Source organism: Borostomias antarcticus (genome assembly GCF_949987555.1).
Source record: "Borostomias antarcticus genome assembly, chromosome: 32".
Lineage (NCBI taxonomy): Eukaryota > Metazoa > Chordata > Actinopteri > Stomiiformes > Stomiidae > Borostomias > Borostomias antarcticus.
The window spans coordinates 1,474,660-1,499,484 of NC_140265.1; the positions used below are offsets into that span (position 1 = coordinate 1,474,660).

At 47.9% G+C, this 24,825-nt stretch overlaps 1 protein-coding gene across 1 annotated transcript; it reads left to right on the plus strand.

The window, feature by feature from the left end:
- Positions 1 to 3,362: 3,362 nt before the first annotated feature.
- ankrd10a (ankyrin repeat domain 10a) lies at positions 3,363 to 23,850 on the plus strand (the record flags this gene model as incomplete). The annotated part of the gene is made up of 7 exons (XM_084460452.1): positions 3,363 to 3,551; positions 5,795 to 5,947; positions 7,729 to 7,820; positions 18,407 to 18,642; positions 20,766 to 20,846; positions 22,957 to 23,395; positions 23,490 to 23,850. 7 exons carry the CDS (start codon positions 3,363 to 3,365, stop codon positions 23,848 to 23,850), a joined length of 1,551 nt encoding a protein of 516 aa, XP_084316578.1.
- Between the last annotated feature and the right edge of the window lie 975 nt (positions 23,851 to 24,825).

The window sequence follows — 24,825 nt, forward strand, 5'->3', positions numbered from 1 at the left end:
ACCGCCGCCGCACTCCTGCTCCGGCGTATCGGCCCGGTCAACGGGTCTACCTCTCCACCGCTGATCTTCCGCTCCAGGTCCCCTCCAGGAAGCTGGCTCCGCGCTTCGTTGGGCCCTTCGAGATCGACCGTGTCCTGAACCCAGCTGCGGTACGCCTTAAGCTCCCTGCTTCCATGCGGGTACACCCTGTGTTCCACGTGTCCAAGGTCAAGCCTGTCTCCTCGAGTCCCCTCATGCCTTCTGCCCCGGCTCCTCCGCCTCCCCAGATGGTCGACGGGCATCCCCAGTGGACGGTTCGGCGGCTGCTGAAGGTGCGCCGCCGGGGTCGGGGTTTCCAATACCTGGCGGATTGGGAGGGGTACGGCCCCGAGGAGTGCAGCTGGATCTCCAGGCAGCTCATTATGGACCCGTCTCTCCTCCGGGACTTCTACCGGGCCCATCCTGACGCCCCCGGTCGGTCGCCAGGTGGCTCCCCTCGGGGGGGGGGTCCTGTTACGGCTCGCATGCCCTCGCCTCCACAACCGCCTCCCTCTCTCCCCTCTGGGCCCGCTGCGCGCTCGGGGCGTCCTACGCGCTCTACCGCACGTCGCATCGGCCCGGGCATACAACGCTCTGACTCTCCGGAGTTTCCCCCCACTGCCGGGCGTTCCCCGTCTCCGGCCAGCTCCGCGGACTCGGCAGTCTCCTCCCTCTCCGGTGACGAAGAGTCGGATCCCGACATGCCCAGCACATCGGCCCGTGCGCAAAGACAAGAACGGCGCGCTCGTCTCCGACGATGACGCGGGCGCGGCTCTACTCACCGGTTTCCAATTATCATCACCACACCTGTCCCTCGTTCTGCAATCACCTTCAACCTCTACAAGAACCTGGTCTACATTCCACTCATCGCCAGATCTTACCATAAACTCATGTGGTAAAGTATACCCTAGCCTACAATCTCCTTACCCGTATTTTGTAGTGTTTTTTCCCGTTCCCCGTTTGTGATTACTCTCACTCACCCTGCCTCCCCTCCTCATCTCTCCAGTTCCTGCCTGACCCACGCCTGTACGATTACCCCGCTCCTGCCTGACCATCGCCTGTACGACAACCCCGCTCCTGCCTGACCATCGCCTGTACGACAACCCCGCTCCTGCCTGACCATCGCCTGTACGACAACCCCGCTCCTGCCTGACCATCGCCTGTACGACAACCCCGCTCCTGCCTGACCATCGCCTGTACGACTACCACGCTCCTGCCTGACCATCGGCTGTACGACTACCACATCCCCCTTTGTGATCTTATTAAATCGCCCCTCCGGGCTTTACCGTTCCTTGCCTCCTCCTTTCCTGTTGCGCCTGGGTCCCAAACCAAACCCTAACAGTTATAGCTATATACCATTATATCACAGTTACCTAGTTATATCTATATACCATTATATCACAGTTGCCTAGTTATATCTATATACCATTATATCAGTTACCTAGTTATATCTATATACCATTATATCACAGTTACCTAGTTATATCTATATACCATTATATCACAGTTACCTAGTTATATCTATATACCATTATATCACAGTTAGTTATATCTATATACCATTATATCACAGTTACCTAGTAATATCTATATACCATTATATCACAGTTACCTAGTTATATCTATATACCATTATATCACAGTTGCCTAGTTATATCTATATACCATTATATCAGTTACCTAGTTATATCTATATACCATTATATCACAGTTACCTAGTTATATCTATATACCATTATATCACAGTTACCTAGTTATATCTATATACCATTATATCACAGTTACCTAGTTATATCTATATACCATTATATCACAGTTACCTAGTTATATCTATATACCATTATATCAGTTACCTAGTTATATCTTTATACCATTATATCACAGTTACCTAGTTATATCTATATACCATTATATCACAGTTACCTAGTTATATCTATATACCATTATATCACAGTTACCTAGTTATAGCTATATACCATTATATCACAGTTACCTAGTTATATCTATATACCATTATATCACAGTTACCTAGTTATATCTATATACCATTATATCAGTTACCTAGTTATATCTATATACCATTATATCACAGTTACCTAGTTATATCTATATACCATTATATCACAGTTACCTAGTTATATCTATATACCATTATATCACAGTTACCTAGTTATATCTATATACCATTATATCACAGTTACCTAGTTATATCTATATACCATTATATCACAGTTACCTAGTTATATCTATATACCATTATATCAGTTACCTAGTTATATCTATATACCATTATATCAGTTGCCTAGTTATATCTATATACCATTATATCACAGTTACCTAGTTATATCTATATACCATTATATCACAGTTACCTAGTTATATCTATATACCATTATATCACAGTTACATAGTTATATCTATATACCATTATATCACAGTTACATAGTTATATCTATATACCATTATATCACAGTTACCTAGTTATATCTATATACCATTATATCACAGTTACCTAGTTATATCTATATACCATTATATCACAGTTACCTAGTTATATCTATATACCATTATATCAGTTACCTAGTTATATCTATATACCATTATATCACAGTTACCTAGTTATATCTATATACCATTATATCACAGTTACCTAGTTATATCTATATACCATTATATCACAGTTACATAGTTATATCTATATACCATTATATCACAGTTAGTTATATCTATATACCATTATATCACAGTTACCTAGTTATATCTATATACCATTATATCACAGTTACCTAGTTATATCTATATACCATTATATCACAGTTACCTAGTTATATCTATATACCATTATATCAGTTACCTAGTTATATCTATATACCATTATATCACAGTTACCTAGTTATATCTATATACCATTATATCACAGTTACCTAGTTATATCTAGTGCATCCGAGCAACTGGGGGCTGAGAAACATATCCGAATTTTCGACGAGGAAGTGCGAGTTCATGAGGTGTTTTATTTGATCATTCCTAGTAGCAAGTCGCAATTCGCCACCTCCCAGTTATAAACGAACGCACCATTAGTGCGTTATTGGACTGAATCCATGACGGGGTTTTGTTATAACCAAACATCCTTCTCCACGTCAGATGCAATCCACGGCTCCGGTACGGTATTTTGATCTCTCCTAAGTTGAGCGAATACGCGCAACATCTTTCCTCCTCCTTCTCCTTTGTGCGCACCGTGCGTTAAGGGTACGGCTGTGGCGCACACGCTCGCCTTCTCCCGGTGAACTATTCTCTCCCACACTACTCTCTCTTTCCTCTCCCCGCGTTGTTCGTCGGGTGGAAACATGTCCGAGTCTGGGTTTTCGAGCGACGAGGTGTTGAATGGTCGCTTCCCTCTCCACCGGGCGTGCCGGGATGGAGATGTCCGCGCTTTGTGCGCGCTGCTCCAGATCACCACGAACCGCCATGACCTGATCCAGGAGGACTCCTTCTACGGGTGGAGCCCCATTCATTGGGCAGCGCATTTCGGAAAGGTAGATTAAAAACTTAGGAATGCTTGCTTAACCTCTACTTCGTATCAATCGAGCGTGGTTATCCAAATGACGCATGAGAATGAAACGTGCCTTTTAGCTGGAGTTTGAAAAAGGTTACGAGCTTTAGGGCTAAATGTCATTACTAAATCCAAATACCATAAACGTATCCAAAAAGAACATGCGTAGAAAGGCCCAAACGCTGTCTGGTTTACATGCGCGCTGTACCTGATCTAACTGGCACTGGAGCATTTTGCTTGGGACATTCGACTCCATGCATTGAGTCTGCATTACACACAGTATCCAGAAGCTATGTTCTCATTTTCTGTTATGGTGTCGCATAGCTTTCCATTGGCTTGCTGTGGTCACCGATGACCACCAACGCGCCAAAAGTGTTGGAGTCAAACTGTCCCCAAGTGTCTCCAGCTGGCACAAGACTGCGCTTTATGAAAGCTTTCAAACACGCTGTTACTAGGTCTAGGCATACTCTGAGCTTTTCTGGGCACATAATTAAAGAATGGACATGGTGTAGAATAGGTCTGCTCCACAAATGTAATTGTGCTAGTGCGCCAGCCTGCTCAAAGAATAAAAGTTAAAAAAAAATTGTCAGGGCAGAATTATGGGACTAATGGTCTCATGGGTAGGTGCTAGGTGAAGTTTAAATTCCGGGGAAGACTTAATTGTCTACTTTGCAAAAGGATTAACGGTTCAATACCTGTTAAATCCACATGTAAATGTTATTGTGATTCGTTTACCTAAAGAAGCTGTTGTGTCCTTAATGCAAATGGTGTGTGTGTGTGTGTGTGTGTGCGTGTGTGTGTGTGTAAGGTTGTTAGTCTGGGGAGCGTCCCACCGTAGGAAAGAGGGAGTGAGACGGGAGGGAGGAAGGAAGGAAGGAGAGAGGACTAGTCGTCGGTTCGGTTGCCATGGTGTTTTTAACAGACCTGCCCTCGTCTCGTCATCGGGGTCATATGATGGACAGCTGCTATAAATAGTCTTACTGTTACTCAGACAGGAGAGAGGAGAACGCACTCCCCCCTGTGAGCGTTGAGTCCCTCATAATGACCACAGCTACAATGAGCCGTCTTCCGCTTCAGTTGTGAAATACAGCTTCAACCGTGAGCACACGTTTGTCTTAGACATGCAGCTGCTTCTGTCTGGTAGGGCAAGGCCTCTGGTTAATGTTTCTTTGAATGCCAGGAGAACCGGTTCCCGCCAAAGCAGCCGTGGGTGTGCCTGGCTCTGCCCTCGCTGCTCAGAAGGAGGGACTGGAATCGAACGACTTTAGATTTAAAAAACAACAACATAAAAAAGCCAATCCCAAAAAAGGTAGCCTGTTTGTCGGTGGCAGTGGCATGTTCATGTAATCCTGTGTGTGACATGGCTGCGGTTGACTGAGTAACAATGTGAATCATTAACTTGTAGCCTGACTGAAAACGACTTCGCAGTAAAACGCTACTTGATTGGTTCAGAGTTTCCTGGAGTCTGTGTTGATTCTCTTTCTCTCCTCTTCTCCTAATCGCTCTCTCTCTTGGTCTCTCCTTCTCTCTCTCTCCCTCTCCTCTTCTCCCACACTCTTCTCTCTGTCCTGTCTGTCTCTCTCTCTGTCTCTCCCCCTCTCTCTCTGTCTCTGTCTGTCTGCCTGTCTATCTCTCTCTCTCCCCCCCTCTCTCTCTCTCTCCCTCTCTCTGTCTGTCTATCTCTCTCTCTCCCCCCCTCTCTCTCTCTCTCCCTCTCTCTGTCTGTCTCTCTCTGTCTCTCTCTCCCCCCCCTCTCCCTCTCTCTGTCTGTCCCCCCCCCTCTCTCTCCCTCCCTCCCTCTCTCTCTCTCCCTCTCTCTCTCCCTCCCTCTCTCTCTCTCTCTGTCTGTCTCTCTCTCTCTCTGTCTCTCTCCCCCCCTCTCTTTCTCTCTCTCTCCCTCTCTCTCTCCCTCTCTCTCTCTGTCTCCCCCCCCCCTCTCTTTCTCTCTCTCTCTCTCCCTCTCTCTCTGTCTCTCCCCCACCCCTCTCTGTCCACCCCCCCTCTCTCTCTCTCTCCCTCTCTCTCTCTGTCTCTCTCCCTCTCTCTCTCTGTCTCCCCCCCTACTCTCTTTCTCTCTCTCTCTCTCCCTCTCTCTCTGTCCCCCCCCCCCCTCTCTTTCTCTCTCTCTCTCTCCCTCTCTCTCTGTCTCTCCCCCCCCCCTCTCTGTCCCCCCCCCCCCCCTCTCTCTCTCTTCCTCTCTCTCTCTCTCTCTCCTCTTCCGCACAGTTGGAATGTGTGATGCGCCTGGTGCAGGTGGGCTGCGAGGTGAACGCCACGACGACGCGTTTCGCCCAAACCCCCGTCCACATCGCGGCGTTCGGCGGTCATCCGGACTGCGTGCTCTGGCTGCTACAGGCGGGCGCCGACATCGACAGACAGGTGGGTCTCCGACCGACACGCTCGACGTACCGGCGTTGTGTCCGGGGGCGGTGTACTTGTGCAGGTACATCAAGCTGCCTCACGTTAAGGAATCTAGAGAGAGGATCCTTCTCTATTGGCCACTATCTATCAATCAATCAATCAATCAATCAATCAAAGCTTTATTTGTATAGCGCATTTCATGCTGCAGGCTCCGTGATGTGCTATTATGGATATACATACCCGCTGTGTTATGTACATGCTAATCCCGGGGGTGAGATATTAGTATATACAATACTGTTGTCTGCATTTACATGTGTGGTGATGTCATATCAATCAATCAATCAATCAATCAAAGCTTTATTTGTATAGCGCATTTCATACCCAGAGGCAACACAATGCGCTTTACAGAGAACAAGGGAGGAGGGCATACGACCCACCCCTACATATTCCAGAGGGAAGCAAAAAAACAGTATCACCCGGGGGTCAGATAAGTGAGCTGTAAAAATTCTTCCCTGACCCCTCTCAACAAGGCGATCGAGCAAGCTCCTGGAGTATGTTTGTCTACCGGCTAAGAACATTTATAAAGCAATAAATAACATTAAATTACATTTTCAGAGTAAGAGAGGCTCTGAGAACAGGACGCCCGCCCCCCCCCCCCCCCCATTGTCAGTATAGACAGCTTATATGGGGGGGGGGGGTTGCAAAGGCTATGTCACAGTGACGAGCTCCCCCGTGTGTGTGTTGGTGACGGTTCGAGCGCGTAGAGGCGGTGACTGGAAGAGCTCATCCAGGGGAAATGAGATTAGGAGGTCACGATTGCGTAACTCTCCGCTCCATCGCCGGGATGCTGCGATATTTCACGTTTTAAAGGTTTTTTTTATACGAAGCGGTCGAGCTTAAGTGGGGCCGGCGTTCGGTGGAATGACCCCCGTTAATAAAATCCGTTAATGTTCAGTGATCCTGTAATTCGTCTGAGCAGGTCCAGACAGACCCAGTCTGAAGAAAGGAATTATGGGTTAAGCGTGAAGAAGGCGGGGTGTATGGGTGCACGATCCTTAAAGGCACACACACGCAGAGACACACACACACACACACACACACACGCCCCCTCCCATTGGTGAATCCGTTCTCTGACGGTGTAATTGTGCAGTCTGACCTACTTTTCCGGCAGCGCGTAGCAGAACGCTAGCTGGAGGGCAGATTTACAGGCGAGATCTTCCAGCCTCGGCTCCAGGGGGCGCTGTGGCGTGGGGGGGGGGTTGGGTGGTGAAGCGCTCGGCGCTTTCGAGGCGGTCCAGCGCCCGCTGACGTCGATGCTCGGAGCAGGCTGACCCTTTCATGGCGTCTCTGTGTCGTCTGCGCCCGACTGCTGTGTGTTTTCCACTCGGATTGTGTTGTGAATAGGACTGGTGTTGCATGCCTGATCTCTGTCTCTCTCCCCCACCCTCTCTCTCTCCCTCTCTCTGTCTGTCTCTCTCTGTCTCTCTCCCCCACCCTCTCTCTCTCCCTCTCTCTGTCTGTCTCTCTCTGTCTCTCCCCCTGTCTCTCTCTCTCCCTCTCTCTGTCTGTCTCTCTCTGTCTCTCTCCCCCACCCTCTCTCTCTCCCTCTCTCTGTCTGTCTCTCTCTGTCTCTCTCCCCCACCCTCTCTCTCTCCCTCTCTCTCCCTCTCTCTCTCTGTCTCTCTCCCCCACCCTCTCTCTCTCCCTCTCTCTCTGTCTCTGTTAGCTTAGCCAAAAAAGTGGATCCCAGTTTGTATGCAAGTGTGACTGCAGTCCACCTTGGTTGTGATCTGTTCCAGGACTATGTGGGCGAGACGCCCGTCCACAAGGCCGCCAGGGCGGGAAGCATGGAGTGCGTCAACGCCCTCCTGATGCAGGCGGCTAAACCGGAGTAAGTCCCCCCCCCGCCCCGCCCCCCGTCCCTAACTAACCCTACCGCGGAGAGAGAGAGAGAAGCATCGTTACCACGGCAACAGTGTTATTGTGACGGGGGGGGGGGAACTCCACCAGTCGACTCGCTGTGCTGCGTTCTGACCCCCCCGGGCTGCGTTCTGACCCCCTGGGCTGCGTCCTGACCCCCCCGGGTTGTGCTCTGACCCCCCCGGGCTGCGTTCTGACCCCCCCCGGGCTGCACTCTGACCCCCCCGGGCTGCACTCTGACCCCCGGGCTGCACTCTGACCCCCCCGGGCTGCACTCTGACCCCCCCGGGCTGCGCTCTGACCCCCCCGGGCTGCACTCTGACCCCCGGGCTGCGCTCTGACCCCCCAGGCTGCACTCTGACCCCCCCGGGCTGCACTATGACCCCCCCGGGCTGCACTCTGACCCCCGGGCTGCGTTCTGACCCCCCCGGGCTGCGTCCTGACCCCCGGGCTGCGTCCTGACCCCCGGGCTGCACTCTGACCCCCGGGTTGCGTCCTGACCCCCGGGCTGCGCTCTGACCCCCCCGGGCTGCGCTCTGACCCCCCCAGGCTGCACTCTGACCCCCGGGCTGCGCTCTGACCCCCCCGGGCTGCACTCTGACCCCCCAGGCTGCACTCTGACCCCCCCGGGCTGCACTCTGACCCCCCCGGGCTGCGTTCTGACCCCCCCGGGCTGCGTTCTGACCCCCCCGGGCTGCACTCTGACCCCCTGGGCTGCGTTCTGACCCCCCCGGGCTGCACTCTGACCCCCCTGGGCTGCACTCTGACCCCCGGGCTGCACTCTGACCCCCCCGGGCTGCACTCTGACCCCCGGGCTGCGTTCTGACCCCCCAGGCTGCACTCTGACCCCCGGGCTGCGCTCTGACCCCCGGGCTGCGTTCTGACCCCCCCGGGCTGCACTCTGACCCCCCCGGGCTGCACTCTGACCCCCCCAGGCTGCACTCTGACCCCCCCGGGCTGCGTTCTGACCCCCCAGGCTGCACTCTGACCCCCCCAGGCTGCACTCTGACCCCCCAGGCTGCGCTCTGACCCCCCCAGGCTGCACTCTGACCCCCGGGCTGCGCTCTGACCCCCGGGCTGCGCTCTGACCCCCCCGGGCTGCACTCTGACCCCCCCGGGCTGCGTTCTGACCCCCCCGGGCTGCGTTCTGACCCCCCCGGGCTGCGTCCTGACCCCCGGGCTGCACTCTGACCCCCTGGGCTGCGTTCTGACCCCCCCGGGCTGCACTCTGACCCCCGGGCTGCGTCCTGACCCCCGGGCTGCACTCTGACCCCCGGGTTGCGTCCTGACCCCCGGGCTGCGCTCTGACCCCCCCGGGCTGCACTCTGACCCCCCCGGGCTGCCCTCTGACCCCCCAGGCTGCACTCTGACCCCCGGGCTGCACTCTGACCCCCCCGGGCTGCGTTCTGACCCCCCAGGCTGCACTCTGACCCCCGGGCTGCGTTCTGACCCCCCAGGCTGCACTCTGACCCCCCCGGGCTGCACTCTGACCCCCCCGGGCTGCGTTCTGACCCCCCCGGGCTGCGTTCTGACCCCCCCGGGCTGCACTCTGACCCCCGGGCTGCGCTCTGACCCCCCCGGGCTGCGCTCTGACCCCCCCGGGCTGCGCTCTGACCCCCCCGGGCTGCACTAAGAGCATAATCTAGTGCTGAAGCCAAAGTGCAAGAGTAGCAAAATAATATTATTTGTGTATTGTATTATGTATCCCCACTGTATGTCACTGTTATGTTAGGTGACACAAGATTTTTATAACATCTTTAATAATTCTGTGTGGCCCATAGTCATTTAATTCCATAGACGCCAGATGGATTTGGATTTTAATACCTGTAGTAGCTGATAATTTGGCATGGGCCGGTTGGCACTGAGGATTTGGCTGCTTGTCGAGCCATAAGCTCATTTGAATTTGGGTTGGGGGCTCCAAATCCGCTTTTGTATCCATGAGGAGTGTGGTTGAATGCCCTCTCCTGGGATGTTGGGCTATGAATCCGTCCTCTGACTGACGGAGTAGTGTCTCCATTATGGGAAGCTACAGTAAATGGTAAACGGACTGCACTTATATAGCGCTTTTCCACCTTAGCGGCACTCAAAGCGCTTTACAATGGCCTCTCATTCACCCATTCACACACCAATGGCGGTAGCTGCCATGCAAGGTGCTAACCTGCTCATTGGGAGCAACTTGGGGTTAGGTGTCTCGCTCAAGACTTCGACATGTGGACAGTCGGAGCTGGGATTCGAACCGCTGACCCTTCGATCACTGAACGACCCGCTCTACCAACTGAGCTACAGCCGCGCCCCTGTAAATTGGACACCATAGCTCTCCCTGGCTGTCTAGATTTGGTCGGGTTGCACACTAGACGTTTGTTCTCGACACGACTGGCGCTCCTCCCCAGTAAAACTGCTGCTGTGGTGACCGATTCTGTTTATGTTGTTTCAATGCGGTTCATTATCTAGCTCAATGCAATGCTAATTGAATGATTAGAATGAATGTTTGGCAGGGTGTGGGGCAAATGCACATTTCCTCTCAGCGGAGCAGCTCCCCTAGACTAGGCCGTGTCTGTCTTCCTCCTTGCTTCTGTTCTCGTTGATAATGTCAGTTAGACGATTGGAAGTAGACACGCGCGTCTCACCCAGCAGGTGGATCACGTTAGCATGAATGGATCCAAACTCAAGTCATATAGTAACAAAGATTTGTAGTAGCATATCTTTGGGTAGCCTAACACCATGAAATAGTCAAAGTTGGTCACCTCCACCACAGTACCACTCTCTGGTTTGATTTCTCATTGTTTTTCAGCGACTCCTGGTTGAGTCGGCTAATAAACTAGTGACCTGATTTTCTACCACTTTAGTTTTAGTGTCCCAGTCGTTGCTGGTCTGATTAATAGCAGGTGCAGCAGATGTCAGAGGGCGTACTAATATCTGGGACTAGCTGCTTCACGACTGTTTGTGTGCCGCCGGCCCGGCGACCATCTGCCTCGTCACATTGAATCCCTCCACTGTTGCCGGCGCACCTGCCAGCCAGAAAGGACGATGTCTCTTGACTCCTAATGAGCTGCACCGCTCCTGAGTGCCTGGATGAGTTCAATCAATCACTCCCCTCATCCAGATCCTGGAAAACGCAACTGTACTGGAAATGTGCATTTGGTCTGTGCTCCCCCCGAAATTTGTCAGTTAATTCAAATGGTAATGAGAGATAACCTATTGTATTGGTATTAGCCATGGTTTTAAGGCCTTGATAGTAACTGTTAAGTCTGTTACCAGATGTGCTTGTGTGTTGTCATGTTTTCTCCCTCTGACAGGTCCAGATCTAGCACGGTTCGTCCTCAGGACAGATACATGGTTATAGGGGTTTGGCTAAGGCAGGGAAGCTCATGTTTTGTTGTCTTGCAGTCAAATTCAAATTCAGTATGGCATATGAGTGCTTATGACCAGTAACCATTAGAGAAAAAACATGACGGTTAGTCAACTCTTTTTGTGTCAGTTAGAGGGGCCTATTGTATATTTGGACAGTATACTGTATCACTGGCTTTCAAAAGGCCAGACAACCCTTGGTTATCTTGGCCAGTACTAATGTGGATTAGTGTACTTTTTTGACACAATAAGAGTTGATGCTCAAACAGGTTCCTTCCAGAATTAGGAATTATTCGATTTCAATTCTGTCCATATAGAGAACATCTTTAAATTCTAATTCAACAATTGAAAAGGGATTTAAACCTTACATTGAAAAAGTAAAAGCCGAAACCAAAAAGTAACATTTCATGAATGCGACCTTTTCTATTTTCTAATAAAACACATTTTCAATTGTTGAGTTGGAGCTTAAAATTACTTACTTTTGAATTGATCGAAAATTAACCCTTCACGTATTGTATTCAAGAAATTAAGAATGCAGATTTCTCTTGAGTCAATCCAATAAAACCAATGTTGCGGCAAAGCTGGCGTTCCCGGCCTGCCATTTTCTTCTTCTTTGCATCACGGTGACTCCGATTCACCTGTAGACCTGAAGATGGACCTTCCAATCCGAACAGGAAGTAGCTACACTTGTGCCATTTTTTTTTGTGCTTAAGAGCAGAAGACCAAAGCAGATTTCTTTTGACTTTAATATCCTTCTACAGTGATTCTCACATCATTCCTTGAGATGATGGTTCACACCGACCGCACTCCAGCGCAATGATGTTGAGATGTTCAGATGTTGAGATGATGAGAAGATCTCTCATTCTTTACAGTAGTGAAATAAAAAAAATCAAAATGACATTCCTTCCCCAGATTAGATGTCTGGAAGGTCTTGTGCTGTCCCTCCTCTATCACTACTGTTTTAGGAATCTATTTTATCTATTTTTATAAACCTATTTTAGAAGATTTAAGATTAAGATTTTCTCTCAACATTTGCTCTTCTCCCTCTATGTTTTTTTATTTTATTTTTATTTTCTTTAAGTTTCGACTGCTATGAGGTGCCTTCAATTTCACCTCACTTGGTCTTCTATGATGTCTTCATCTACTTGACTCCAGCTCAGCAGTTTTCAACTTCAGAATGTCTCTTTGATCCAATAAGAATGCAGCTGTGGTTTGCTCGTATTTCTTAAACCTCTGTCCTTACCCACATCCACGTGCAATCTTAAGGTTTTCTGTGGAACAGAAAACCTCAAGATTTGACTTTGATGCCATCTGCTCCTTTGGTCTGTACGATGTGTCAAGTTCTCTCAATTAGAGACATGGTTCCTCCCCTTGATCCAGCGTGCTTTCCAATCCTGCTTGGCCTTTGAAGAACACTTCAGATCCATGAAGAACACTTCAGATCCATGAAGAACACTTCAGATCCATGAAGAACACTTCAGATCCATGAAGAACACTTCAGATCCATGAAGAACACTCCATGAAGAACACTTCAGATCCGTGAAGAACACTTCAGATCCATGAAGAACACTTCAGATCCGTGAAGAACACTTCAGATCCATGAAGAACACTCCATGAAGAACACTTCAGATCCATGAAGAACACTTCAGATCCATGAAGAACACTTCAGATCCGTGAAGAACACTTCAGATCCATGAAGAACACTTCAGATCCATGAAGAACACTTCAGATCCGTGAAGAACACTTCAGATCCATGTCTCGGCTTCATGAAAGACTTTGGTTCCCTCAGCGTTTTTGTCCATTTAATCTGCCAGGAAATGTAATCTGCTGCGATATCTACCAGGAACCACCAGTTTTGCATGCAGCTCTGGTTTTGAAACTGATTTGAACAATTCACCCTCAAGAGAAATCGTATCTAATTCCTAAATTATTGTTCATTTCCGATTGGCATTGCCTGTTTTATAACAGCATGAGCTCCCAGCCTCAAGTCAGTGGTCACTAGTTTTATGAGACAGGCAGTGGAGAGGAAATGGCAGTTTGTCAGGACCCATTGTGTAGTAAGTGAGGTGTCTCAGTCTTGTTTACACAGGCTAGCCTTAATTCATCAATGTCTCCTTGTTTATGTAGGACTTATATACTGTTTATAATGTTTCAATATATTTAGATGTTTTTTAAAGATATTTGCTATTTTCTCTAATGAAAGAGCCTTCCTAAGAATTGAATGCAAAATTTTCCTGTCACAAAAAAAACAACCTACACATTTCGATGTTTTGCAGCTATTGAATTTGAACATGACTTGGTTTTCTCAAGTAATCCCAGAAAGGGGGAGCATTCCCAATAGGCTCTGCCGAATCTGCCACAAGCGCTACAGCCAACATCTTACAGGTGTGGCATTGAGTGTTCTCACTATCGCCCCCTACAGTTTCTACACACTGGCAAACTGGCGAGGTATTTCTTGCAGTGATTGGTTTTAATGCTAGGATGAAGCAGTCATGATAGTCTGTCTAGACATGCATGCCTTGCTTATATACCTAATTGTTCATCTCATCTACTTCAGATGCTAGCTAACTAACAGTAGGATTTTAGTGGAGACTCAGGACTAGGAAGCAAGGATAGGGAAGTCCCAGTTGAATCAGGATGTTTTAGTCTTAGTGGGAGTAGATAGATAGAACATACGGATTTCCTCACATTAGGAACAAAGTATATCAGGATTGGGGATAACAAATCAAAATGCTTCCATAAACCAGATCCGTCCTAGGCTTGCTCTTAAAGCCCATTGGTCTCTTACAAAAATGAATCACATTAAGCATTGGCAGTAGTGGGTCTAACTCTCATTGTCAGACAAGCCGCCATGTTTGATGAAAGATCAGACTAAATAAATGGCCGCTGTTCTCTGAAACAACGTACATCAATGCAGTACAGGATGTTCTGTACGGCATGTAGAAATGTCTATTTATAGACAGGAAATGATTCATTTCAGCCTGTGTAATTCTCTCTTGATTTCCTAGGGGCCTTGTTTTAAGGAAACGTAATGGGCAAGTCCTGCCCAAATGACCAGGATAACGAGACCCTAAGAAGCAGGTTGTTGGACTGTGTTGTAGTAAACCCTTTACTATAGTCTGCTTTCAGTCCAGTGTTTTTTTTTAACGTTTAAAAAAATATATTTTTAAGTTTATATCTATTCGATTACAATGGACCGAGATACGCCGACATCCTAATATCGCCACTGGACTGAAACATTCACTGATAAACAACTCATAGAAGAATTGCTAGATTAGGTTTTTGCTCTCAGGTTTTTAAATCTTTACTGTTCATTGAGGATCAGTGCTCTAGAGAGCTTCCTCTGCTCAGGCCTGGTATCTAAGATGGATGCCTGTTATCTAAGATGGATGCAGACCTTGTCTGTACTTTAGCTGCTGGAAGTGTATGTTAATGTTGTCTGGCACTGAGAGAGACCGCCCTCTTACCATGACTTCCCAATGAGAATGTCTCTTGTGAGGCCGTTTTCAGGTCAGATCCTGTCTGGAAACATTTTATTTCTAAATTGGAGGGGTGGGGGGTGGTGGAGGTGGGAACTGGGTGGGAATAGGTGTTTTTTTTGGTGGGGGGGGGGGGGGGGTAATGCAAGTAATCTGTTGATTTCATTTCATAAAATTTGAAATGATGTACTTTGAACTAATACATGCAACTGTTCATTATGATTTGTATTATTCTGAATTGTGTATATGTAGTCTTAAAGTGTTCAGGAAGAAGCTAGGGTAGTCCCGTCTTCATCCATGAATGATCAATCTCTTAGAACATAATTTTGGCCATGTGAATGTTGTCACTTAAACGTGGGTTGATGTCCAGAATACACTGTATACGAAAAGCTGCAAAGCTTATAGTCTATAGGCTAAATCCACTCAGCTTATGTACGTATAGTATTGTTGCCTACCAAGATGGGCTTATATCTGACAGAGAACAAACAAACACATCCTATGCTGAGGCAGAGAGGTTTTTTTCCGTGTCCATGGTCAACATTCCTGCTCAAAAGACTGAGGCTGCGTTCCGAATCGCATACTACCCTACTATATAGTATGCCAAAACAGGATGTAGTATGTCCCAATACATAGTATGCTACATGCAGTATGGCAAAAAATACCAGGATGTCCTACTACATCCGGTCGTATTTCGCAGTATGCAAGCCAGCAGGCTTTTCTGGCTATTCTGACCCACAATCCTGTGCGCAGCGGAAATGTGCGTCACATGTGCGAGTCGTGACAGCTGTAGACGAATGTCGCGTTATGGACAGCGACGGATGTGGGCTAATTTCAAGGCGCAATGTTATGACAAGGTAGTATGTCCCGATTGGATGCCTACTGCTTGCAAAGTACGTACTTTCTAAGGGCAGCTGTAGTAGGTACTGGTAGTAAGAAGTAGAAGTATGCGATTCGGAACGCAGCCTGAGTCTTTTCCAGGACAACTCGTGGAAACATTAGTCATTTTCTTGGCTTCTTTTTTTAATTCTTTTTCAAACTTTTTTTAGTGTTAAAGAAGGAAATGAGAACTCCACTTCCCATATCAGTGTTAGAGTTGTGTGTGACACTGGTCACCTTTGTGTATCAGTTTCATCCGAATTATGTCTTTATTGGCTGTGCCATGGCATCATGCGCCCCAGAGTGACAGCCGTACGTTTTCTTTGTCTCATGGTCTCGGTAAACATGGTCTCGCCAGGCCGGACTCGAAGGACTTTGCTCATTCATGGATTGAGAGATGAGTTTGAGTTCACATTGCAGTGGGAGATGGTCCAGCCAGGATGTGAGTACATCCATTCAACTGTTAACGCGGGCAATTATGAAGAGTTTGCCGGACCGCTCGACCCTCGTTATCATCACTGCTTATTCTCTTTCATATTCATAAGTTAATTCGTACAAATGTGTATCAACAGGCGCTTTTTTATTTTATTTTATTTTTTTTTTAAACATGGGGACTTTTTCAAAGTCGTTTTATTTCTAGTCATACAGCTCACATGACACACACGAGCGGCGACACAGAACACACACACACATACATGCTGAAGTGTTTGCCGATGAAATGTTGTGCTCCGCGCCAAGTCCAAGTGCTCAGTCCAGCTCCTGGTCAGGGACAGGCTTGCAGAGCGTCGGTTCTTCTCCATGTTCTTCATATCGAGGCTTTATGTGGAGGGAACCCAGGTGAGTACAGGGAGAACATGCAAATCCCCTCTGTTTGGGAAGAGAACTTCTCATGCTTGAAAGTCGGCGGCAGGACCAATCAGCAGCTCTGGCTTGTCCATGTCTGGATACACAAAGATCTGGGATTCTCAGCTTTACCTTCCGGGGGGGAACGTCTCTTTGAAGGACTGTGACTCTCCCTGTGGACCCCAATCTTCCTCAGTCACCAACCACCACTGTCACCAATCAATCAATCAATCAATCAATCAAAGCTTTATTTGTATAGCGCATTTCATACCCAGAGGCAACACAATGCGCTTATTGATCCTGATTGATTCCTTGATCCTGACTGGATTTGGCTAGCATGAAGCATTAGCTAGGAACGGAAGATGAAGACGGGTCACTGATAGGACTACATTTCTCATCATTGATAGGACTACATATTATTATTAATAATAGGACTACATATCTGATCATTGATAGGACTACATATCAGATCATTGATAGGACTACATATCCGATCATTGATAGGACTACATATCCGATCATTGATAGGACTACATATCCGATCATTGATAGGACTACATATCCGATCATTGATGGGACTACATATCCGATCATTGATAGGACTACATATCAGATCATTGATAGGACTACATATCCGATTCATGATGGGACTACATATCCGATCATTGATGGGACTACATATCCGATCATTGATGGGACTACATATCTGATCATTGATAGGACTACATATCAGATCATTGATAGGACTACATATCCGATCATTGATAGGACTACATATCTGATCATTGATAGGACTACATATCAGATCATTGATAGGACTACATATCCGATCATTGATAGGACTACATATCAGATCATTGATAGGACTACATATCCGATCATTGATAGGACTACATATCCGATCATTGATAGGACTACATATCAGATCATTGATAGGACTACATATCTGATCATTGATAGGACTACATATCCGATCATTGATAGGACTACATATCAGATCATTGATAGGACTACATATCCGATCATTGATAGGACTACATATCCGATCATTGATAGGACTACATATCAGATCGACCTGGAAGGTCACAGTCTGACCCTGGCTATCGGCTTTTCATCTTTCCGCTGACCTTTTAGTCGTCTTAAGGAGTCGATCCTGAGATTATTCTTAGACCCTGAGGAGAAATCCCAGCAAACACACAACGTCAGGGAGACGTTCCGTTCAGATCATGTCTTAATAACGTCCGTCGGTCCAGAACCCCATTTGTACGTCTGCTGGACCCCTCAATATTCAAACGTCTGGCTTGGACCCCTCTAAGACGTCTGTGGACGTGCAGAACGGGTTCAATATCTGTAAAAAAAAACTTTCATTCTGGCTCCTAATTGGATGTCTTTGGACGTCCGAAAAAGACATCTAAAAGACGTCTTTTAGACGTGTCTTTTCTCAGTGGGAAATAATGCTCATCTTTGCCCTGATCTCTCCACTTTTCCAGCTTATCCACGTCATTGCTGGATTGAGGCCTCCAGTGCAGACAGAGAAGGTGTTCCATCTCCAAATCCAAGCACCAACTCCCTCAACATCTCTCTCTTCCTGCTTCAGTGTCATCTACAATAGGGAAACGGAATAAAGAATGTAGCATCCTTGGTTTCATTGATCATACTTTATCAACAAGTGGGACTCTCTTTGGATATTTCTTTGTTCTCCTTGTCTTTCTTACCCTCTTTATTGCTCGACCATAACACACATTTGATTATGTCAGGGTGGATCGGCTCTTAATACCTCCAAGGAAAGGCTGTTGACCATCTCCCAATGCAGTGTTTTCTTAGCTTTTTCTTTCCCGTTTTCCTATTTTCACATTTAGTTTCCTTCTGTAATAGGATGTGTTAGTCTTGCACGCAGATTAAGAACAGCCGTTAGCGATGCTAGAAGCAGCGTAGCCGGGCAGCGTTAGAGATGATGACGTGCGACGACCCGTCTCGTGCGCGCCTGACCGACGCCTCTCTCACTGCGCAGCCTGACCAACGCTAGCGGCCTGACGCCGGCGGATCTGGCCCGCGCCCAGGGCTTCCGGGAGTGCGCCCGGCTCCTCTCGAACGCCCAAAACCATGTCAGCCAGCTCAACGGCCTCCACGCCGACAGGGTGCTAAACGGCAACGATCTCGGTGGGAGCGTCCTAAGGGGCTCGGCCAATAGGAAGAGAGTGCTGGGTGGCGTGGAGTCCGGCCACATCAAGAAGGCGAGGACGGACGGTAAGGGGCTCGGTTCCCTTTTTATTTTGACCTCCGCCCCAGTTTTGACCTCCGCCCCAGCTGCAGCGCAGGTTATCGGTGGCGTGTGTTCATTTGGGATGAGGGTAGAGGGATGAGGGTATAGGGGTGAGTGAAATCTCTGCTACATAACTTTTTTGTATTTCCTTCTATGTATGTAACTCTCCTACTGTGTACTATTTGCCCCACTGTTTTAAGACTGTATATTTATTTGCCCAGGGACTGCGGGTGGAAATTAGCTGTTTAGCTATAACCTTGTACAGTGCATCTCTCCCTATTCTATAGGGTAAATGTCTACTGTACCTTGTCCCTGTCTTAAAAATAAATAAAAATCAATCAGTCAAAATCAATCCATTTGTCCTCAGTTAGCAGGATTACGCAAAATAAAAAATAAAAACAAAAATATACACATTTGCATAAAAATTGATGAAACTGATAAAACTGATAACATTGTTTAAAAGCATGCACAAACCTCAAACTCATTTTCATTTCACGTATTAAAAAAAACTGCCCACAGAGACTAACGGGCTGTACAGACTACACACAAATTCAGGCCGATTTTGGGCGGATATTTTGTTTCCGACAGCGTTGGGCCAGATTGTGAACGTCGGGAACAACAAAATGCTGTGTTGTGTGACATGATCGAAGATCAGCGATTTGGCGTCTGGGACTCTCTACGATGCCCCAACGAAAAGTCGAGCATGTCAGAATTTTTGGTATTTTCCTGCCTAGTCTGACATCTCCTGCGACCATGACTACCCAGATAGCAAGCGGATCTGGGCCATATACAGGCCAGATCTGGCCCTTGTGGCTTAGTTCCGGCCCATATATGGCCCAGAATCATTACACATCCGCTTGCTATCTGGGTACGATGTACCTTGACGTTGACCAATGGGATGATAGTGTTCTTCACATGTTAACAAATCCGTTACCTCAAGTTCTTCTTGAAGGATAGTCAGCCCATACTGTCCTCTTTGAGACACCCAGGAACGGGTCCACAATAGTTTTTTCTTTATTTTATTGTAGTTCATTGAGCACCACAGTTTGTGCAGAATCCCACTCCCCTTCGCATTTGGTTCGATCTGCGCTCTTCTTCTGACCAAACGAGGACATCACAAGAGGAGCAACTTGTCACAAAAAGCGAGGCTATTTTAGGTTTTAATATGACCACATTGCAATGCGACCCTATGGCTAGCTACTGCTATAACATCCACGAAAGCACTTGGAATAGGAACCTACATAATAGTTTACAAATAATAGGCCTACATTCATATAAAGTCATATTATTTATCCCTCATCGCATTTATTGTGGTTAGCCTGCATCTCTACGTCACTGGATGGTACTGAGTCGGTAGATAAAAAGGGATGAATCCTAGATGAAAACGTAATATCAACTGTAGTTTTAATGGCAGATATAGCCTAGTTGTGGTAGCCTACATATCATGGTTTCGGCAGTCAAAAGATAACTCGAAACTCAAAGATAGTGAAGGGGAGTCAGATTCTGCCAGGGAGCCGGAATTATTATCAATCAATCAATCAATCAATCAATCAAATATTTATTTGTATAGCGCATTTCATAACACAATGCGCTTTACAGAGAACAAGGGAGGTGGGCAGACGTCCCACCCCTACATATTCCAGAGGGAAGCAAAAAAACAGTAATCACCCGGGGGTCAGATAAGTGAGCTGTAAAAACTCTTCCCTGACCCCTCTCAACAAGGCGATCGAGCTCCTGGAGTATGTTTGTCTACCGGCTAAGAACATTTATAAAGCAATACATTGCATTAAATTACATTTCAGAGTAAGAGAGGCTAAAAGTACCACCATAATTTAGAGTATAAATAAAGCTTGAATATATATTGCATACAATACTTCTTCGATGACTGACAATTTGCTGACCGAACTACTTGAACTCACGCATCGGCGTGCATGGTCTGTGATCGCCTAAAACATGGTGATCATCGTGAAAGACAAAAAAATATCATGTACTCTGTAAGGCATCCAACTTGATTGTGAGGTTCTGAAGCGGATACAGATTTTTAAAAGGTTTTTGAAGATGCTAGTTTATATTGATGGACGGTGTTATCGTCGACGTCTTCCTCCAGGCCTGCCGCTGAGGACGCAGGGATACGGCGGCGAGGAGATGGAGACCATGCACGTGGAGTTTGCTCAGGAGCCCGTCTCAGGTGGGACTGGTCGCGTAGCACGTGGCCCCAGGGAGAGGCCCTCCTCCTCGGCCCTCAGAGAGCCTGAGATCCCTGCCGGGCCCTCGGTGGAGGTTCCCTTCCGCTGCACTAACTCCTATGCTTATCTGTAGTGGCCTTTCTCTAAAAACCCTGTTTAATGAGGATGTAGGAGCCAGGGGCGCTTGACTTTATACTTTGTCTGGACCGGAGTGAAGATGTTGGTTTATAATGTCGCAGAGTTCTTCAAAATAATAATATCAATGTAGCCGACCCTTTCCATGTTTGACCAAATCTCAGTCGTTATCATACGAGGATGTTAAGACGGATGCATTTCTGGCACGTTCATGTTCAAGATGGATGCATACAATATCCAGTTGTGCATATTTATGCGTGACATACTTGGATGCATTTTACCCCGCGTTCCCCGTCGACAGATGCTCACGATGAACGTCCTTTAAAAACAACTCGTTTTATAATCCCGCACGATGAGGGGTTCTTTGAACCATAACAGATCTGACCAGATTGATCCCTGCTTTGGATTTTGTTTTGCACAACCGTCTTTGCCCTCTTTTCCCCCCCCACGCTCCAGTGAATCATTTCGGGGTCGGTTCCCTGTGCTTGGAATGATGATCAGAACCATGTCGTTGCTGGTGTTCCTGTTCGGAACCAACTGGTGATCCTTGTGCACATTTGGGGCCTTTAGTGAGATTTCCCTTGGAGCTTCACGCGCCTTGAGCTGCCAGTTCTTGAAGGCATGTGTAGACTGCATGGTACAATACACACGGCATGGTGCGGAACAGAAAAACTGCCCTCCACCTCACCGTATGCACTCCCCTCAACTTTTGGGCCGTTCTGGCAAAAGAAAAATCCACTCCTAGATAAAGAGCAAGTGATGTGTTTATCGTCTGTGTTTCCTGTATGTTGTTGATAAAGTATGTTGGGTTGTGAGAACCACGGTGCTTAAGAAGTCAAATTGTTTGTGTTTAAGGGCAGACTTCCCCTCTCCTGACTATACGATTGTAAATTCAAAGGGAAGCTATGAGACATGAACTTAATTGCACTGTAAAGTTGAGTAAAATTACAGCATCAATTTGTAGCAGCAATCATTTGCATAAATAGCCAAGTCTAGTTATTTCCTGAGGGGAATAAAGCAATATAGACTGCACTGTTACCTGTTTCTATTTGATATTAGCCTAGCTTTTGTGCTTGGAAATTTGTCAGTGGCCAATAGTCAATTTATGACAAATAATCTACTTTGTATGCCTGGTAGTGATCTATTTGAAACCGTATTGAAACCGTATTTCAGCTCTACTCTGTTAGATTTTAAAGTGTGCTTAGATTTTCAGACTCTGGCAGTTCCTTATAACATTTGGTTATTGTATAGGGATCCATTAAACTATCAATCACCACTTGTACAAATCTAGTTTGGTTTGGAGTGTTTTGTGTGCTTGAGTGTACGCGTCCACGTCTGCACCAGAGTGTGTGTGTGTGTGTGTGTGTGTGTGTTTAGAGAGAAAGTGAGAGGTAGTAAGGAAAGAGAATATCTGACCACTCTAAGCCATGTTATTAACCTGTTTGATGACCTTTAAGATTGCTTTGACATCTACTCTAAAGTCATCATCTGTGGATCGCTATAAAGGCTTACCTTTCTATAACACATTCCAACTGGAATATTGGTCTGAATGTTGTGTGGCTGACTGCCCCCCTCTAGTGGCCAGTGGCTGTATAACAGACAGACTAGCTTGTATGCTGAAGCATGGCCGTGAACCACCACTGCTGCGCATGCGCAAGCCTGTCCTGGCATCGAGCTCGACCAGCGCGGCTCTGTCTGTGGATGCAGAGCGGAAACTGACTTTGAATCGGACGGTGTGTGCAAAACAAAATCCAGATCTTTTGTGGTGGTGGCGGCCAATCTCTCAGAAGAACGGACACACACACACACACACACACACACACACACACACACACACAAACACAAACAAACACACACAACCTGCCAGGCTAAGAGCCACTCTGTCCTCTCTGTGTGTCCCCTGTCCTCTGCCGTCCAGCTGCGTTGAGTGTGTGTGTGTGTGTGTGTGAGTGACGCGTGTCTTGTTTCAAATGGCAGATGACCCCAAAGCCGCAGCTCTGAGGAGCAGGCACGACCCCTCCGCCAACGGCCACGACCGCACGCCGCCCCACCTCAACGGGTCCGACAGCGTGCTGCCCAAAGGCTTCTCCTCGCCCGCTCCCCCCGCCGCTGAGAACGGCGTATTCTCCAGGGGGGCGGAGCCTGAGGAGACGCGGCGGCGCCCGGCGGCCGACATGTGCGGCTCGCTGCACCGGACGGGCAGCCCCAGCAGCTGCGTGTCCCACCGACCCTCCTGGGGCGCCGTGGCGGCGGCGGACCCCGGCGACACCACGCTGCACTACGGACACTACCACGGCTTTGGAGACACGGCCGAGGACCTGGCCGACAGCAGCGGCCGGCTGGACCACCGCACCAGCCTCCAGGCCGAGCAGCGCTATGAACAGGCGGCGCCCGGCGTCGCGCACCTCCACCACGGGTCCTAGACGGCAGAGCGGCCGGTCCCCCGCAGCCTTCCCAGGCCGTCCGGACACACCCGCCCGTCCCGGTGGCACCTCCACCACGGGTCCTAGACGGCAGAGCGGCCGGCCCCCGCAGCCTTCCCAGGCCGGTCCGGACACACCCGCCCGTCCCGGTGGCACCTCCACCACGGGTCCTAGACGGCAGAGCGGCCGGCCCCCCGCAGCCTTCCCAGGCCGTCCGGACACACCCGCCCGTCCCGGTGGCACCTCCACCACGGGTCCTAGACGGCAGAGCGGCCGGCCCCCGCAGCCTTCCCAGGCCGTCCGGACACACCCGCCCGTCACGGTGGCACCTCCACCACGGGTCCTAGACGGCAGAGCGGCCGGCCCCCCGCAGCCTTCCCAGGCCGGTCCGGACACACCCGCCCGTCCCGGTGGCGACCGCCTCCGCGTGCTAAACCGTCCGCCTTAAACCCAACGGTTATCACGACCTGGGTGCTCTCGCACTGAGGAGGAACGAACGAGAGAGAAGAAATAAACCATGGGTGTGCTGACTTGTTTACCAAAGGGAAAAAAAATAAGCTTTTTTTCTTCTTTTGTATTTGACAATGAAACCCTTATTTTTCAGTGTTGGTATTTGTAACGCAAGAGATGTGATTGTAGGAGCCTAAGCTAATATTAGTTTGTGTGATGATATTGCATTCAATGCATTTCCCCCCCCATAAGGTGCTGATTATTAGAAACATGTTGATGCCAGATTTTGGTTTGAATGAAAGGGACGAAACGATGAATGGAATGTAGTTAGATATGTGCCAATACTAAACCTGAGGGTTATCATTGTGTGGCACTGTTTATTCAGAGAATATTTTCTTTTATACCTCCTTCTTTTTTTCACCTTGTTTTTCCTCCCTCTGAGCAGAAGAGATGAATTGGCTGGCAACTGTAAACCAGAATTAGTTATGAGGATGTTCTGTAAACCGATGTGTAACAATCCCTTTGACATTCTGTTTTCTTTATTTTCACATCACAATAAATTGTGTTTAAACCTCAACAGACATGTCATGAATGTCTCAATTCATTGTGCATAGAAGACTGTCAATAGTTTTCCAAATAAACGTAGGCATACAAAACAAGTAATGCTTGAAAAAAAAGACCACTTTTTTTCCTACAAACTACAACCCTATTAGAAATATTGTGTATCTGTCTTTGTCTATTACCTGTGCTATATGTACAAAGCGTCCATGTGATATTGAAATATTGAAATATATGAAATATTTGTATACCCCCCCCCCCCCCACCCCCCCTCACGTGTCCTTTCACTCGTGCGTCACCTGCGCAGCTATTCAGCTCCTCCCCTCACGTTACCAAAGCCCCGCCTACAACACCGGCAGTTCCATTTTACACATAAACAGGGGGGTTACACTAAATCGTATTTGGAAACGTAATA